The 16,778-nt window shown below is 43.8% G+C and overlaps 1 protein-coding gene across 1 annotated transcript in view; it reads right to left on the bottom strand.

The window, feature by feature from the left end:
• Window positions 1–16,778, bottom strand: part of TMC2 (transmembrane channel like 2) — a 134,996-nt gene that overhangs the window by 106,692 nt on the left and 11,526 nt on the right. The window contains exons 3-4 of the mRNA XM_021717146.1: window positions 6,545–6,860; window positions 3,316–3,465 (exon numbers count right to left, since the gene is read on the bottom strand). Of these exons, the coding sequence (XP_021572821.1) occupies window positions 3,316–3,465; window positions 6,545–6,860 (466 nt within the window). The remainder of the gene's footprint in view (window positions 1–3,315; window positions 3,466–6,544; window positions 6,861–16,778) is intronic.

Raw genomic sequence — 16,778 nt, 5'->3', positions numbered from 1 at the left:
GCTGGAGCTCTCATTTCCATACGCATCAAGTTTGCTCTTTTTCCACTGTTAATAAAAGATGTGTTCTGGTGACACCTGAGTGGGAGTGAGGTTCTGTTAGAGTGACAGGTGGCTGTTGGGCCCTGCCAACAGGAGGAAGAACCCAGCCTGGAGGCAGCAGGGAGAAGAGATTCACAAAGAGGAGACTGGGAAGGAAGACAGCCCGCTGCCCAGAGCTGAGCCCACAGTCCAAATTGTAGCCACTAGCTACACATGACCATTTACACTTTTAAAATCATTTGTTATTTTATTATTTCAATTGATGAAAAAAACTTGTATATATTTATGGTGTACATGATGTTTTGATGTATGTTTATGTTGTGGAATTGCTACATCAAGCTAATTAACAGACAAATTATCTCACACCCTTATTTTTCGGTGTGGTAAGAACTCTTAAAGTCTACACTTAGCAATGTTCAAGTATCCAATATAATGTTATTAACTATAGTCACCATGCTGTACATAAATTTAAATGTGAATAAAAGATAAAACAAAAAATTCAGTTTCTCAGCTGCACTAACTATATTTCAAGTGCTCAATAGCCACAGGAGGCTAGAGGTTACATATTAGACAATGCAGATTTAGGACTATTTCCATCATCGCAGCAAGTTCTGGTGGTCAGTGCTGGTCTGGAACATGGGCCTGGAGGCACTACCAGGAGGTGTTTCTTCCTGCAGCTGCATAGGAAATTATATAGTAATTTCAGAATGATGGAAGAAGCTGTATTTCCCAGAACCATGTCACGGTCTGCATTGTATTGGTATAGCCAGAATCTCTGTTATGCCTTTTGGGGTAAACAGTATAAACACATATGGGCCAAACTGTTCTGTTTGATAAAGAGTGGGGAGTCTGACTTGAGCAATGAAGAATCCCAGGTGTTACAGAAGCCAGGGAACATAGGCTTCCTATAGAGGAAGGGGGAAACATGTGTCATGCCCAATGCAGTGGCAGAAAAGCAGAGGAGGGACCTAGGGTAAAATGGTCATGTTCGATGGGAATTTTTTTAGTGGAAAACGAGAAGTTTTGCAGTGTGACTTCCACTGTTATTTTAAAACTGCAGCAGAGACTGAGAATGAAAGAATGCTCAGTGTGCCTGCTTTTGGTATGGAAGTCAGAGAAGCTGCTGAGTTGAAAATAGGGTGAGTGATCCAGCATAGGCCTCGTCTCTACAAAACAACAACAACAAAAATGAGCTGGGTATAGCAGCCTGTACCTGTGTACTCCCAGTTACTGGGAAGTCTGAGGCAGGAGGACTGCCTGAGCCCAGGAGGTCGAGGTTGTGGTGAGCCATGGTTGTGGAAAAAAAAAAAAATTGGGTGAGTGGTGTGGGCCCATTATCATTCTCAGAACAACATTTGTAGAACATGGGCACCGGTTTGGCCCTGTGTTAGGCAACAGGATGTGAGAGCAGCCAAGACAAACCCCCTTTCCACTCACCATACAAATCACCGCAAGAGAGAGTAGGCCACACATGGAGAGATTCTAGGTGCTCAAAGGACATGAGAGAGATGTGATCTAGGGGGAGGGGATGTAGAAAGCCTCCCAGGGAAGGCATGTCTGTGTCAAGCTGTGGGGGAGGCACAGAAGCCACCACATGAGAGGTGCCATTGTGGCAGAAAGGGGTTAAAAACCGTTAAAATTATTTCTTTTAAAAATCAACTTGTGGAGCAACCCCTTCGGGCCCTCTCCTGCTGTGGGAGCTTTTCTGTCCTTAATAAATTCTGCTTTCTCAGTTTCCGGCTGTCCATGTCCCTCATTCTTCCTGGGCATGAGACAAGAGCCTCGACCCTGAAGAACTGCAGAAGATCATCAGAGTTGAAAAGCCATGCACCCCAGAGGGCTAGGCTAGCCAGCCTGTTAGAGCCAACACCCTGCCGCCAGTTGCAACACTCAGGGCTTGGCTTGTCAGCCCATCAGAGCTTGTGGGGCTAGGCTTACCAGCCCCTCCACAACTCTCTCTGGGGCTTGGTTGGCTGACCCATTGAGCTGACACTCTTGAAGCCCAGGCTGACCTGAAAAATCCGCGTCAGTTTTGGCACCCGAACGTGGGGCTTGACGGAAGGAGGCCATCAAACTCCAAATGGTGATGCAGATGGAACATTATATGGAAGCTTCTTTCTACCAAGGACCTTTAGATCGCCTTCTGGAGGATCCCTAGCTGCCCTCCCCATACGTCATCCATAATCAACAGGAAGAAGTCAGATCGGTCATCAACCTCACTCCCTAACGGCAGTCAAGGTTAGTACTCCAGAGGGGGGAATGAGACAGGAGATAGCTAGAGAAAGGTTAGGCAGACAGACAGGGGAGTTCTCTGGTAACAATGTAGTGAACTCCAGGCAGGCCTCTCAGGCTCAGCATTGGTAAACAAGCTCCCTGTAAGCTTCTCAAGCTAGAGCTAAAGTCCTCACTGCTGGAATTGAAAAGCAACCAATCAGAACAGCAACAGCTCACAGCTAGTGCTAGCCAATCGGCTTGGACTTAGGGCTATATAAGTACCAGGGTTTCAGTCCCAGATGGGCAACCCCTTTGGGCCCCCTCCTGCTGTGGGAGCTTTTCTGTCCTCAATAAATTCTGCTTTCTCACCAAAAACAAACAAACAAAAAAAATCAACTTGCAAGCTCCAAAACCTGCTATACATGGTGGCTTGAGAAAACCAAATAGCCAAAGGTCACTTTCCTGAACATGCAAGATAATAATCCATTCACAATCTTACTCCACATCCTCTCTTTGTGAAGTTATTGGTTTACAACCCCTGCTTGTCATGTATACCCTGGAAACAATTAGTTCTTTGAAAATCTGGTTTTGCTAAATACCACCTTGCAAATTCCAAAGAAAAATGTATAGCCATACAACCCAACCCCCTCCCTTACCTAAACTAACAGATAAAACCCCTATCCTCTTTCTCCGGGTTGCTCAGCCTTGGAGCATTAGCCCACTGAGTCGCACTGGCACTAATAAACCGCTACTTCCTAAGATGGCCTTGGTGTCACGGTCTTTCTGTTTTCCCGCAACACCCTGAGGTGGAAGGAGTGTTCAGGCAGTGAAACAGCTGGGTACAGATTGCAAGTGCTCTGCATTTTCCATGTCACCCCCTCCAGGTCCTTCGTGGTGTGCTGGTGAACAGCAGAGCCTGCCGTACCTCTAGTGGGCCTCGCCCGAGGTGCTCTTCTTGTCAAGCCCTCTTGGGACAGAGAGTGGAAGAGACTCCCATTCCCATCAGAAGATGCTGAGCCCTGTGGACATCGAGAGGTCCTGGTTGACCCTCAGCCTGCTCACCTGAGCTCTGTCAGTTTCTTTGCCATGGGCCAAGGTTTGTTCCGCATGGTGGCAATGAGCTTCTTTTTTTCTTCCACCTCCTCCAGGATCCGGGCCAGTTCCTCCTCAGACAGGGACTCCCTGCCAGAGGCACTGGAAGCCAAGGAGGATCTGGAGGCAGAACCAGAGGAACGTCGGAAAGGAGGTGAGTGTCCTCAGGTGCTGGAATGTGGAGGAGCCCACCAGCAGGACAGCACTCCTGCTCCCTGCTCTGGAGCCATCTGTGACTGCCACTGTCTGTCAGTGGAGGTCAAAACCATCCTGTACCCATGGCACCAGAGGACTGCCTCCGTTTCTCTGAGTTATCCCACACATCACACCCGAGCCCAATGCTGTCCAGTAGAAATAGACCACAAGTCACTTATAATGAAAAATTTTCTAGTAGTGACCTTAAAGTGGTAAAAAGAAACAGATAAATTAGTTTTAATAATTTCATTTAGTCTAGTATATCAAAACATAATAATTTAACATGTAATCAATACAAAATTGTTTGAGATATTTAAGTCTTTTTAATACTGTCTTCAAAGTCATTTTGTACTCATAGTCCAAGGCAATTCAGACATTAAACTTTCATTGGACACATTTAATCTGTATTTAGGTTTCATAAATTTGTATGTGAAAGAGTAGATTCATATATCCAAATTGTTTTAGACATACTTAAAGGTTTTCCAATAATTGAATCAAGTAGCAAGATATCATTTGCTTTTTATATCTGCTTCTGCATTGACAACATTAGATTGTCTTTTTGTAGAAGAAATGTTTTGGCTTCAAAGTTAAATCGCGTCAGTTTTAAAACTACATCTCTCTGTCCAAATTAAGTATAATTCACTAACTCTTTTGTCAACTCGGTGGTATTAACATAGAATTAAAATTAAATAAAATTAGAAATTCAGTTCCTCAGTTACATTGGCCTTGTTTCAAGTGCTCAACAGCCACATGTGGCTAGTGGCTATTGTATTGGACAGCATGGCTGTAGAGAATGTCCAAACTAAAAACCTCTGTGCAATGACCCTCCCCATCTCCCACTATGTGCTCAACTGCCACAAAACCCAAGTTACTATGTGAGCTTCTCACAGCCTCTGGGCTACTCTGACTCTTTCAGTGATAAAAATAGTAACACTCAGCTTAGCGAGACAATGTGTCATTGACAGGGTAGGTGAAGGGGAGGACTAAGGAGGGCTTATGACTGGGCAGCCTTAACACATTCCATGCCTCAGTACAGGGGGCTAGGCATTCAGTCACAGCTTGTTCAGATTCCACCTGTTCTTTGAAGCCTTGCTGAACTGCTTACTTTCTCCCTGGAGGAACCCCAATGCCCCAGCAGCCCTGTAACCTGACACTCTATCAAATCCTGTCTTGCATTCATATTACTTTCTGCCTTGTCTTTTGATTATTGGTGCCTACATCTTGTTTCCACTGCTAGCCTGTCAGGATCTGGGCAACAAGGACTGAGCCTTTTCATCTCTCTATGCCCTGTCACAGTCCTCAGCTGAAAATGACATGAATAAGTCCTTGTCTGTACTCCTCACTCTGTGTCTGCTATTCAGATGCCTGAGGTCTGTTAGCATGGTGCAGGCTCCCTCTACAGCTCTAGACACCCTAAGGTCCAACAATAGTGCCTTCAAGTTCTCCTTAAGTGGCTAAGGGCACTGTGCATTTTTTTTTTTTAATTTTAGTTAGAGTCTCACTCCATCACCCAGGCTGGAGTGCAGTGGCATGCTCACAGCCACTCCAGCATCGACCTGTTGGGCTCCAGTGATCCTTCTGCCTCATACTACCAAGGAGCCAGAACAACAGGTGTGCGCTACCACACCTGACTAATTTTTGATGTATTGTAGAGATGAAGTCTCATCAAGTTGCCCGGGCTGGTCTTGAACCCACAGGCTCAGGCAAGGTACTCGCCTCGGCCTCCCAAAGTGCTGGGATTACAGGCTGAGCCACCGAGCCTGGCCTGCACTGTGCATCTTTTACCCCTTTGGCTCCAGTCTGGGAGCAACCAGACAGTAGATGAAAACACTAACAGAGCCAGGACAGTGACAGGAGAAATCAGTGGTCCCTTGTTAGGACCTAGTTTCCTCTCTGTAATGGTGGAGAGGAATGGTGGAACACCCAAAGAAGATTTGCTAGAACTCAGCGGGAAGGAACAACAGCACTTCACCGTTGATATTTCCAACTGTTTCAAAGCCTCCCTACCCATCACCACAGGGAATTCTTAAGATAGTCTGAGAAATGACTAAGTCATCTATTATTCCCAGTGAGTGAAAAAGAAAGGCAAAGAGAGACTGATGCTCATCAAAACTGGTAGCAGAAACAGGCTGGATGTAGTGGTTCACTCCTGTAATTCCAGCATATTGGGAGCCCAGGGGGTCTAGATCAGCCTGGGCAACTTGCCAAGACCTCGTCTCTGTCATAAATCAAAAAAAACTAGCCAGGCGTGGTGGTGTGCACCTGTAATTCCAGCTACTTGGAAGGCTGCGGTGGTAGGATTGCCTGAGACCAGCAGGTCAAGGCTGTGGTGGCCATGAGTGTGCCACTGCACTCCAGCCTGGGTGCAATAGAGACTCTGACTAAAAAAAAAAAGAAAGAAAAAAAGGTATCAAAAACAATAAACAAAAATTCCCACTTGCTGATGCCATAAACTGGTTCTGTCTACTCACCCACATGTGGTAGTGCTCTTGGGACTGAGGAGACAAAACGCATCAAGCCCCCCCAAATCTCAGAACCCCAAATTCACCCTTGAAGGTCTTTTAGACCAATGCCAAGTTTCTAGAAGAGGTAACTGGTCCAGATCTGGGATCCAGAAAGGAGCATGCCTAAGCCCTGGGACATCCCGGAATCCAATCTTGTCCATGCCTCAGCTTTTCCTCTTTAAGAGCCATGCTGAGTCGCCAGGTGTAATTCGGGAATCAAGATCTTGTTCTGCCCTCCTGCCATGTCACTCACCATTCGTGCAGCACCTCACCCGTGTAACATGAGACGCTGGCCTGTGGCCAGTCCACCTATGTGGCCTGTGGTCTTCATCCTTGTTCTGAGTTCTGCCTCAGAGTAGGGCAGTGGCAACAGCAGGAACAAATGGAAGCACAAGAGAGAGCAGGGGATGCCTCTCACAAAGGAGGGGCCATCAGGCCCTACTGGTTGTAGGGAGGACCATGAAGCCGCAGGAGAGGACAGAGTAGATGCCACAACTCACCTGGGTTCTTTGCGTCGCTTCCTCTTCTCCTCCTTCCTGGGAACCTCCTTCTCCTTCTTTGAGGGCGCTCTCTGCTCCTTGAGGGAAGCCCTCTCATCCCTCTTCCTCCTCCTTTCACTAGTCCTTTCTATCTGGCTCCGCTCTTGCTCTCCCAGTCTCCTGTGCTCTGTCTGCTTCCTCCGGGGAGATCCCGGGCTTGGGCTGCCCCTAGTCCACTCCTTCTGGCTCTGCTGGGCTCCACGCTTGCCTGGGGGGCTCCGTGCCTGCTCAGCTCTTGGAGTCCGCTTGCTTGGGGGTCCCCTCTCCAATTTGTCACCTACAAGGGCAGGAAATAGACAGTTCTGGCTCCATGGGTCTCAGTCCAAGAAAATGTCCCCAGCATGAGAAATCAACTGTCCAAGATGCTTTCTAGAGCTTGTCAGCTCTGTCGGGACAGGAGGTGTTTTAAGCTGAAGGAAATCGAGAAAACTGCAGAAGCAGGAAGGTCACTCTTTGACTTTCTCCCTCCTTTCTCTTCTAAAGACCTTCATGGGACAGGTGTCCTGCCTCATACTCAAGAAAAAAAATGTCATACAGAGAGGCCAGGAAGAATCTGAACAAACAGGCTGTGCTCACCTCTCCCTTGTTGATTACCATTAAATCATTGTTCTCCAATCATACTTCCACACAAGTGTCCAAAAAATACAGTTCTCCTTGGGTATTTGGGTCTTCATTTCTCTTTCCTTCTTCCTTCCTTTTTTTTTTTTTAAATTTTTTGAGTGGGGGGGTCTCACTTTGTTGCCTATGCTAGAGTGCTGTAACACAATCATGGCTCACCACAGCCTCAAGAGACCTTCCCATCTCAGCCTCCCAAGTAACTGGGACTACAAGTGCTTGCCAGTATCCCCAGCTAATTTTTAAAATTTTTTTCTAGAGACAAGGTCATGCTGTGTTTCCCAGGCTGGTCTTGAACTCCTGGGCTCTAGTAATCTTCCCACCTCAGCCTCCCAAAGTGCTAGGATTGCAGAAGCGCCACCACACCCAACTAATTTTTTGCAGAGACAAAATCTCACTAGGTTACCTAAGCTGGTCTCAAATGCCTGGACTCAAGTGAACCTCCTGCCTCAGCCTTCTAAAGTGCTGGGATTACAGGCACAAGTCACATACCCAGCCTTTGGGTCTTCGTTTCCAAAGGCTCCTGAGTTACATAAAACTTAAGTAAAATACATGTGAATGCTCCTCTCTTGTTAATCTGTCTTTTGTTATCTGGGCCTCAGCCACAAACTTTGCAATGGCCGAGGAAGGAAATCTCTTCTCCATAGGGCTCCAAAAGTCACCTATTTTTGGCAGCTTCTGGTCTGGGATAAGAATGACTGTTATCTTCTCTACCTGCTGGCTTTCCCACACTCTTGTCTAAAACTCAGGTAGAGACCTAGGCAGGGACTTTTCCTCCTTCTGGATTTACAGTTCCTTGGGATCAAGCTGAGTCATGTCCTGACTCCCAGTACCAAGGCCCTCTGGTCAGGCTGGGTGCTGAGACAGGAAAGACCTGGTTAGCTCCATTCTCTAGGGGCTGCCCTCTGATGTGCCCTCCTTGGTATGGGGAAGAGGCCAAAACTGCCAAGTCAGATAAGATCCTGCTCCTCAGTACTGCCTACATGTTTGTTTGTTTTTAAACAGTGACTTGACAGCATTGACAATGGTCTGGTGGATTAGAATCTACTACTCTACAGTATGAACTTTCCCCATCAGTTTGTCCAACAGCTCGTTTAAGCACAACTATCCATATAGGTATTTACAATCAAATACAAGTGAAACGGTAATGAGGTTCTGGTGTTAGTAACCAACCTCTCTATTGCTTACTAACTGGCGGTCTTTGAACAAGTCAAATCACGTCTCTGAGTCTCCTCTCATCTCTAACATGGGGCTGTTAATACTCTATTAGATAGTAATGAACATAGCACAGCGACTGACGTCTGAGAGAAGGCAATATTGCTCTGATGCTCTTAACCAAAAATAAGATCTTTTTATTTGTAAAAGAACACAGATTTGAAGCTAGACTGACCTGTATAAAAATCCCCGTTACATTATGTATTTATCTCTGTGGCCACAGACAAGTTGCTTTACTTTTCTGCACCTCAATTTACTTACTTGCACAATGACTCTGGAGAGTTACTGAAAGGGTGAGGCCAAAATGGAGTGACCTAACTAGAGAATGGCATTTTAACATTGCTTAAGCTTTGACAAGTTTTGCCAGCTGTCTGTTCTATTCCCTGCTTCCTAATCATTAGCCAAAGAAAGAACCAGCTTTCTGGAAGTAGCCATTGATAATCGTTTTGCCTATCCCAAGTATGTCTTGCACTGATTATTAATCTGTTGTAGGCATTTGTTTTACAGCTATTCAGGACCAAGTTGACCTAATTGTAATCAGCCTTTCATGACTGCCCACTGGCCCACCAGAGGCTGGTTGCCCTGACAATGCCAAGGAAACGAAACCAGTGTTATCAGTACTCAGGAATTCAGTTGCTGGAGGGTTTTTTTTTTACCCTGTCTCCTTGATTAAAACTATAAAAGCCCTCCTTCCTCAACCCCCTTGCTGCACTACCTCTTAGTGTTGGTACTGCTCTGTCTTGAGCGGAATAAACTCTTTGGCTTTACCTTTGCAAATCTTTGCTTTATTCCTGCAACACCAGCCCACTTTGCCTCAGTGTACCCTAACAGTTACATAAAAAGAGGAGTCAGGGATCTGACATATGAGAGCTACTCAACAAAGTTCCTTTCTTCTCCTGTATCTCCAGACTGCATTGCTGCTTCTGCCCTCTGAGGCCCTGCATCAGAGTGGGCTTTGCCAGAACCCCACGCTGGCTGCAGGGTACTTGTTCTCACTGTCTGCGGTGGCACTCATCCTGGTTTTTCTGCCACAACTAGATTTCCCCAACTGTATCTCAAGAGCCCAATTTCTGGGCAGAGAAGAGGGCAGTTTTGCCACATGACAACCCAGCAGCAGTCCTGTAGTGACGGAGCAATGTAGTGATCACAGAAAGCTTTCCTTGACCCTTGAGCTTTTAGGTTCTGAGGAGAAGCCACCCGGTAAAACAGCAACCAAATCTGGATAACAGGATTTGGGGCTGAATTTGGGCAACTTGAGTTAAGGATTTGGAGTCTGAATATCTGGGCCTATGCTTAATTCTGCTGGTTATTACCTGGGGAGCCCTAGGAAGTTACTTGTTCTCTCTGAGTCAGCTTCCTCTTGGGTACTCCAGTAGGTGTGTTGGTGGTCTACTCAGGTCCCCATTGCATGTCCCTGCATAATCCCTTAGGTGCTGCATGTGTTGCCTCTACTAGCTCACAGCTTCTCCCTTCTCTCTCCAGGAGAGGGATACCTGGGCTGTTGGGAAATGCTTGGGAGTTTGCATGTCTCTCCTCTTCTCGGGACAGCCCACAGTCAATTTCTAACTGACTTAGAGGTACAAAAGTCCAGTCCTTCTCCTCTCAAGGAAGGACAAGTCTATGCTTCATTCTTACTCCAGACCTTCATTGGGATGAAGCTAAGGATAGACTCCAGCTGAACACACACCCTGCCTCATCTCCTTCCTCTTCTCTGTTCTGTTACCTGCTCTCTTGTCTTTTGAGAGCAATAAAACTCATGCACAAAAAGATTAGGCTCCATTTTCAGAGAACTCAGCCTGTCCGTGGGCCCTACCTCAAAGGGTGGTAGAAGATTCCACTGGGATAATGTATGTGCAAGTGTGATGTAAACTGGATCTTGTTGGACTTAGTGAATGAAATTGTTCTGAGGTTCAAAGAGAAAATACTCAAAGTTCCCTGTTTGGATTTCAAACTAGGATATGAGTAGTATTTTCAAATGGACAAAGGGCTTGACTGAGTTGGCTAAGAACTCAAAAGAGATGCATTTGTCCCTTTATTCACTAACACATTCACCCATACAAAAATATTCACTGAGCATCTGCCAGGTCCTGTTCAAGGCACAGGAATGTAGCAATAAACAAGACTGACAAGATTCTTTCTCTTAAAGAGTTTTGAGTTAGTGGAGAAGATAGAGATTATGATTGGTTTTATGACCCAAGAAGCATAGGGGTGGGCTTCACCTGGACTTGAGCAGTTGAAGAAGACACAATGAAGAAACTATTTCTAAGCTGAGACCTGAAAATGGGGTATAAGGGTACACAGTGAGTGGGTATAGGTCAGAGTTGAGTACTGAGTGGGTGTGGGGTGGAGGGTAGTTGGTTAGTGGGTATGGAGCAGAGGTGGGTGCTGAGTGGGCAGGTAGTGTGAGCATGGGTGTGAGGAAGGGGTGGGTAGTGAGTAGGTGTGGGGCAGGAGTAGATACTGGGTGAGTGTGCGGAAAAGAGTTTCCAAGACATAGGATTTTCTGTTTTAAAACTGAGGCAGTCCTTTCAGAGCTAAAGCAGTAGAATCCCTGGTAAACCAAGATAAGCTGGCTACCCTAGCTGTAGGTGGAAAGAGCCCTAGAAAAGTTTTAAGCAGAGAAGTGACATGATCAGTTCTGTGCTTTTATAGAGGTCCCATTCAGTCATTTAAACCCAAATGGAGAGAGTCTTGAGATAGAGATAGTTGAAGAAACTGTAAACTAAAGGACATAGGAGAAAGAATTGCATTGCTTTGGCTAAAAAGACAGAGAAACTATGTAAAAAATAAAATGATAGGACTTTTATCTTCTATTCTGACATGAAAGAGCTTGGAAGTGATCCTTCCCATCCTAACAATAACAAAAAAGCTAAACAAACTGAAAAAAAAATACCTCTTCTTAGAACTATCAGATAATTGAGTTCTAAGGGCAAGATACTGCCCCCAATCTGGAAAGAGGTAGGAACGAAAGCCCTCCATGGGAATCAGGACTGGTAGTGTTTTGAGGGATACTCAAGACTTGTAATTAGTTGTGGGAACATGCACAGACATGGATATGACTATCATGAAGGAAGAAATTTTCATACTCACAGATCCCTAGAAATGGGAGGCATGGAATGCCATGTAGGGTCACACAAGGGAGCACTGAGGTCAGTCAGGAGGCAGAGGGAGTGAGGGAGAACATGTGGGCAAGAGCCTTTGTTGCGGCTTCCACAGGAAGGCATGGGTAAGGCAGAGTAGGCAGGCTTAGGAATGGCTAGTCTGAATAATTGCAATGGACTCTGGGACCTAGGGACTGTCTTTGGTTGTTTGCTACCTGGGTCTGTGGGCATTAGGGTAGATGGCTAGTAGCCCAGAGTATGAGTGCCCTGTGAGAGCCTGATGAAGGAGGTGGTTGGGAGCATAAACTCTGGGTTGGTTGGATTGCATATAAAGGATACCTATGCAGGTTAATTGTTTGGTATCTCTAGAAATTAGCTAAAAGTGGAAGGGGTAGTTTCTACAGAGTCAACAAGACCGCAACATGTCAAAACATCAGCACATAGAGAATAAAAGGCATAGTTAATAAAGGTATGGATACTTACATTGTAATTGATGAATTGCCGGAGGCCCACTGTGGACTAGCTTGAGAGTAAAAACCTGTGGGGAGCTGGTCTTAGAGGGGTACACTGCCATGAGTTTTACCTCCAGGAGCCTTGCCAGGTTCTCACTGTGAAGACTGGAGGAAATTCTCCCTGTGCTTCCAGCAGAGAAAGTGACCATTTTGAAATACGTCCAGAGAATTCTGATCTCTTTAACAAAGTTCTGCCCATAAAGGAAATTGTTTTGCCAGACTGAGCCAAATTGACTGAAATTTTACTAGAGCCTAACTGACTTGTGGGGGTGGGGGGCAGAAATAGCCAACTTCAGCCCCTTCAAGCTTTCCTCTCTCACCCAAGGAGGAGGGGTGAAGAGGCTGAGAAGCACTTGTGAAGGTCACTGCCCAGGGGCACAGGCTCGCTAAAAGACTGAGACATAATTGTAGGACGATATCTCATCACTACATCAAAAGGACTCCTGTATAATATCAGGGGATTACAACAGAAAGAACTGAAAGGCTCAGACAATTTAAGAAGGAGTTTGAGGGAAATCCTAAAACAACAGAGAAGACAATAGTGACACTCGAGTAAACTGAATCTTCTGACACCTATAGCTACAGCAAACAGGAAACATAGCTTAACTTTGAGTCTGATAAACATAAAAGCACACTAAAGGTCTATTCACTGTAGTCTCTTTTACCCAGTACATCATACCTAGCTTTCAACAAAAAAATGACAAGGCATACTACAAGACAAAAACAGACAAAAAATACACCATAGTTTGAAAAGGCAGAGCAAGCATCAGACTCAGATATGAAGAGATTTGACCGGGAATTCAAAATAACTGGTGTTAGGGCCTGAATAGGGTAAGGGTGGGACAGATGAAGAGGGAGGTGAGGGAGACGCAGCACCGCTGGAGCCAGTAAGCTGGAGGTGCACGCTGGCAGCCCAGAGATCCAAATAAATGCTAAGAATTGCAACACACAGAGGTGAGAGAAGAAAAGATTTATTTAAGAAAGCTTCACTCCCCACAGACAAGGAGTGGGCCTACACTTCAGATAAGTGTGGCGCCATAGCTCCCCAAAGCCTGGCTTAAATCCTTTTCCTTGGAGATGTTGCAATCAGATAGACGTGACTGCCATTACTTCTTTATCAACCACCTGTGAATGTCTTGGAGAACCTGTGACACAGAGACTCACTAATGTCCACTCACATTATCATAGCCCCTACAGAAGGACATGACAAGGATTCGAATTCTCCTGCACCTTTCTGAATGACATTCCTTAGAGCTAATGGAGGGTGCACTTCTCCTTATCTCCTATGCATTCCCAGTGGGTAGCTTTGGGGGATCCTTTGCTTTCCTGTAGATAGTGTCCAATTTACTGGAACATTGAATCCCCACCTGCTCCCCCTCTGAGCGATCATAATTTTTGTAATTACAAGTTTCATGACTTTTACAATCCTTGCCCAATGCATGATGCCTTAGACCTTGTAAATTCCCTTTACTCTAGGCAAGCTTGATTGCTGCTAGGAGATACATTTGGCATCAGGAAGTCAGTTTCTAAAAAGACGAAGTCGGCAAAGTTCATTTTACCTAAAGTATGCATTTCTCCAAAAACATAGCTTCTACTTTTTCATCACTGTGTCAGGGTTTAAGAACAAGATGAAAGATGGCTTCCCACTCTCAGACTGTCCTTTCAACTGGCTGATATATTAACAAATCTAATGGAAAAAAAGGACAACATGCAAAAACACATAGGTAATATAGGAAAGAGATTGAAAGTCTTAGTAATAATAAAAAGGAAATGGTAGAAACAAAAACACTGTAGCAGAAATAAAGAATGCCTTTGATGTCATTAGTAGACTGGTCACAGTCAAGGAAAGAGTCAGTCAGTGAAAGCTATGTCAGTAGAAACTTCCCATACTGAAAAGCAAAGAGAAAAGATAATTAAAAAGATGAAACAGAATATCTAAGAACTGTGGGACAGTTACAAAATGAGTAAAAGATGTGTAATGAGAATGCCAGAAGAGAGAAGGGAACAGAAGAAATATTTGAACTAATAATGGCTAAATTTTTTTGATATTAATTTAGCACAGATCTAGAAAGCTCAGAGAACACCAAGCAGGACAAATGCCAAAAATATCCACCTAAACATCTAGTATTCAAACTGCAAAAGACCAAAGGCAAAGATAAAATATTGAAAAAAGCCAGAGGAAAAAACTCACCTTACTTACAGAGGAACAAGGATAAGAATTACATTAAACTTCTCTTCAGGAGTCATGCAAGTAAGAAGAGAGTGGGACAAGATATTCAAAGTGTTAAAAGAGAAAAAAAAAAACCCCTAACATTCTGTATCCACTAAAATTCTCCTTCAAAAGTGAAGAAGAAATAAAGACTTTCCCACACAAACAAAAACTGAGGTAACGTTTTTGCCAACAGACTTGCCTTGCAAAAAATGTTAAAAGAAGTTCTTCAGAGAGAAGAAAAAAAAATGACATAGACCAGAAACTTGAATCTACATAAAGATGGAGTATTAGAGAAGGAATAAATGAAGAAAAAATAAAATATATTTCATTTTTTCAATCTTCGCTAATCTAAAAGGTAAGGATTTGTTTAAAATAATAATAGCAATGGTACATTGGATAATCATAGCTTATGGATAAATGAAATGAATGACAGTAATGTCAAAGGGATGGAAGGGAGAAACTGTGATTACCCTATTATAAAGTACCTTCACTACCTACGAAGAGGTATAGTGTTACTTAAAAGTAGACTTGGGCCGGGCTCAGTGGCTCAGCCTATAATCGCAGGACTTTGGGAGGCCGAGGTGAGTGGATTGCCTGAGCCTGCAGGTTCGATACCCGCCCGGGCAACTTGGAGAGACCTCATCTCTACAATAAATCAAAAACTAGCCAGGCATGGTAGTGCACGCCTGTAGTTCCAACTACTTGGAAGCCTGAGGCAGAAGGATCCCCGGAGTCCAGCAGGTCCAGGCTGCGGTGGCTGGAAATGTGCCACTGCACTCCAGTCTGGACAACAGAATGAGACTCTGACTCAAAAAAAGAGTAGACTTGTATTAGTTGTAAACATATACTGCAAATTTCTAGGGCAAATATCTTTTTTAAAAGTAAAAAGGAAGTAAAATTGATGTGCTAAGAAGAAAGAGATACTGGAATCATACAAAATGCTAAAAGAGTGGAAGATAAAAATAAGGACAAAGAACAATAACATCAAAGAGAAAACAGCAGCAAATATGATAAATATTAACCCAACTATATCAGTTATCACTTTAAATGTAAATAGTCTCAATATGCCAATTAAAGAAGAGACTGTCAGAGCAGATCAAAAAACAAGACCCAATTAATTGTATGTTGCCTATAAGAAAGCCACTTTAAATATAAAGCCATTTATAGATTAAAAGTAATGAATGAAAAAAAGAACCATGCTAATCCCAATATATATATATATATTTTGAGTTGGAGTCTCACTCTGTTACCCAGACTGGAGTGCAATAGCCGCTCCCAGCCACCGCAGCCTCGCCTGCTGGGCTCCGGCGATCCTCCTGCCTCAGCCTTCCAAGTAGCCGGAATTACAGGCATGCACTACCACGCCCGGCTGATTTTTTGATTTATTGTGGAGATGAGGTCTCGCTGCCCAGGCAGGTCTCGAACTCGTGGGCTCAGGCGTTCCGCTCACCTTGGCCTCCCAAAGGCGCGGGATTACAGGCTGAGCCACCGAGCCCGGCATATCCCAATTTTTTAAAAGCTGCAGTAACTGTATTAATTTTAGACAAAAAAAAGATTTTAGAACAAGTAAAATTATCAGGGATAAAGGAGGGCATTAAATAATAATAAAGGTGACAATTCTCCAAGAAGATATAACAATATTTAATGTATGTGCAACTAACAACAGAGTGCCAAAATATGTGAGGCAAAACATGATAGAACTGCAAGGAAAAATAGACAAATTTACTACTATAGTTGGAGACTCTAACACTCCTCTATCAGTCATTAACAGAGCCTGCAGGCAGAAAATCAGAAAGAACAAAGGTGAACTGAATAGCACCATTAGTCAATTTGATCTAATTAATGTTATAGAACATATCATCCAACAACAGCAGATTCTCCTCAGGCTCACATGGAACATTCACCCAGACAGACCATATCCTGGACTATAACACATACCTTAGTAAATTTAAAAGAATGGAAATCATGCAGTACACTCTCTTAGATCACAATTGCATTAAACTACAAATCTACAATAAAAAGATAGCAAGAAAATACCAAAATATTTGGAAATAAATCAACACCCTTCTAAGTAACACATGGGTCAAAGAAGTCTTAAGGGAATGAAAAAATATTTTGTACTAAATTTAAATAAAAATACAACTTATCAAAATTTATGGAATGCAAAAAAGCAGTGCTTAGACTGAACCTTACAGCACTGAATACATGTATCAGAAAAGAAGACCTAAAATCAACAAGCTAAACTTCCACCATAGAAAACTAAAAAAGAAGATGAAATTAGATCCAAAATAAGCAAGAAAAAAATAAAAATTAGAGCAGAAATAAATGAAGTTGAATATAGGAAAACGATGGAAAGAAACATGAAATTATAGAACGGTTCTTTGAAAAGGTAAGTGATATTGATAAAGCTTTAGACAGGCTAACCAAGAAAAAAGACTGCAAGACACAAATTACTAATATCATAAATGAAAGAGGAGTCATCACTATTAATCTGAAGGTCAGTACAAGGATAATAAAGAAATATTATGAACAAGTTGATG

The sequence above is a fragment of the Carlito syrichta genome, unplaced genomic scaffold (genome assembly GCF_000164805.1).
Source record: "Carlito syrichta isolate Samal-C Ts95f unplaced genomic scaffold, Tarsius_syrichta-2.0.1 Scaffold309333, whole genome shotgun sequence".
Classification (NCBI taxonomy): Eukaryota; Metazoa; Chordata; class Mammalia; order Primates; family Tarsiidae; genus Carlito; species Carlito syrichta.
The sequence above is the reverse complement of the archived record's forward strand: the minus strand, read 5'-3'. Positions and strand labels throughout refer to the sequence as shown.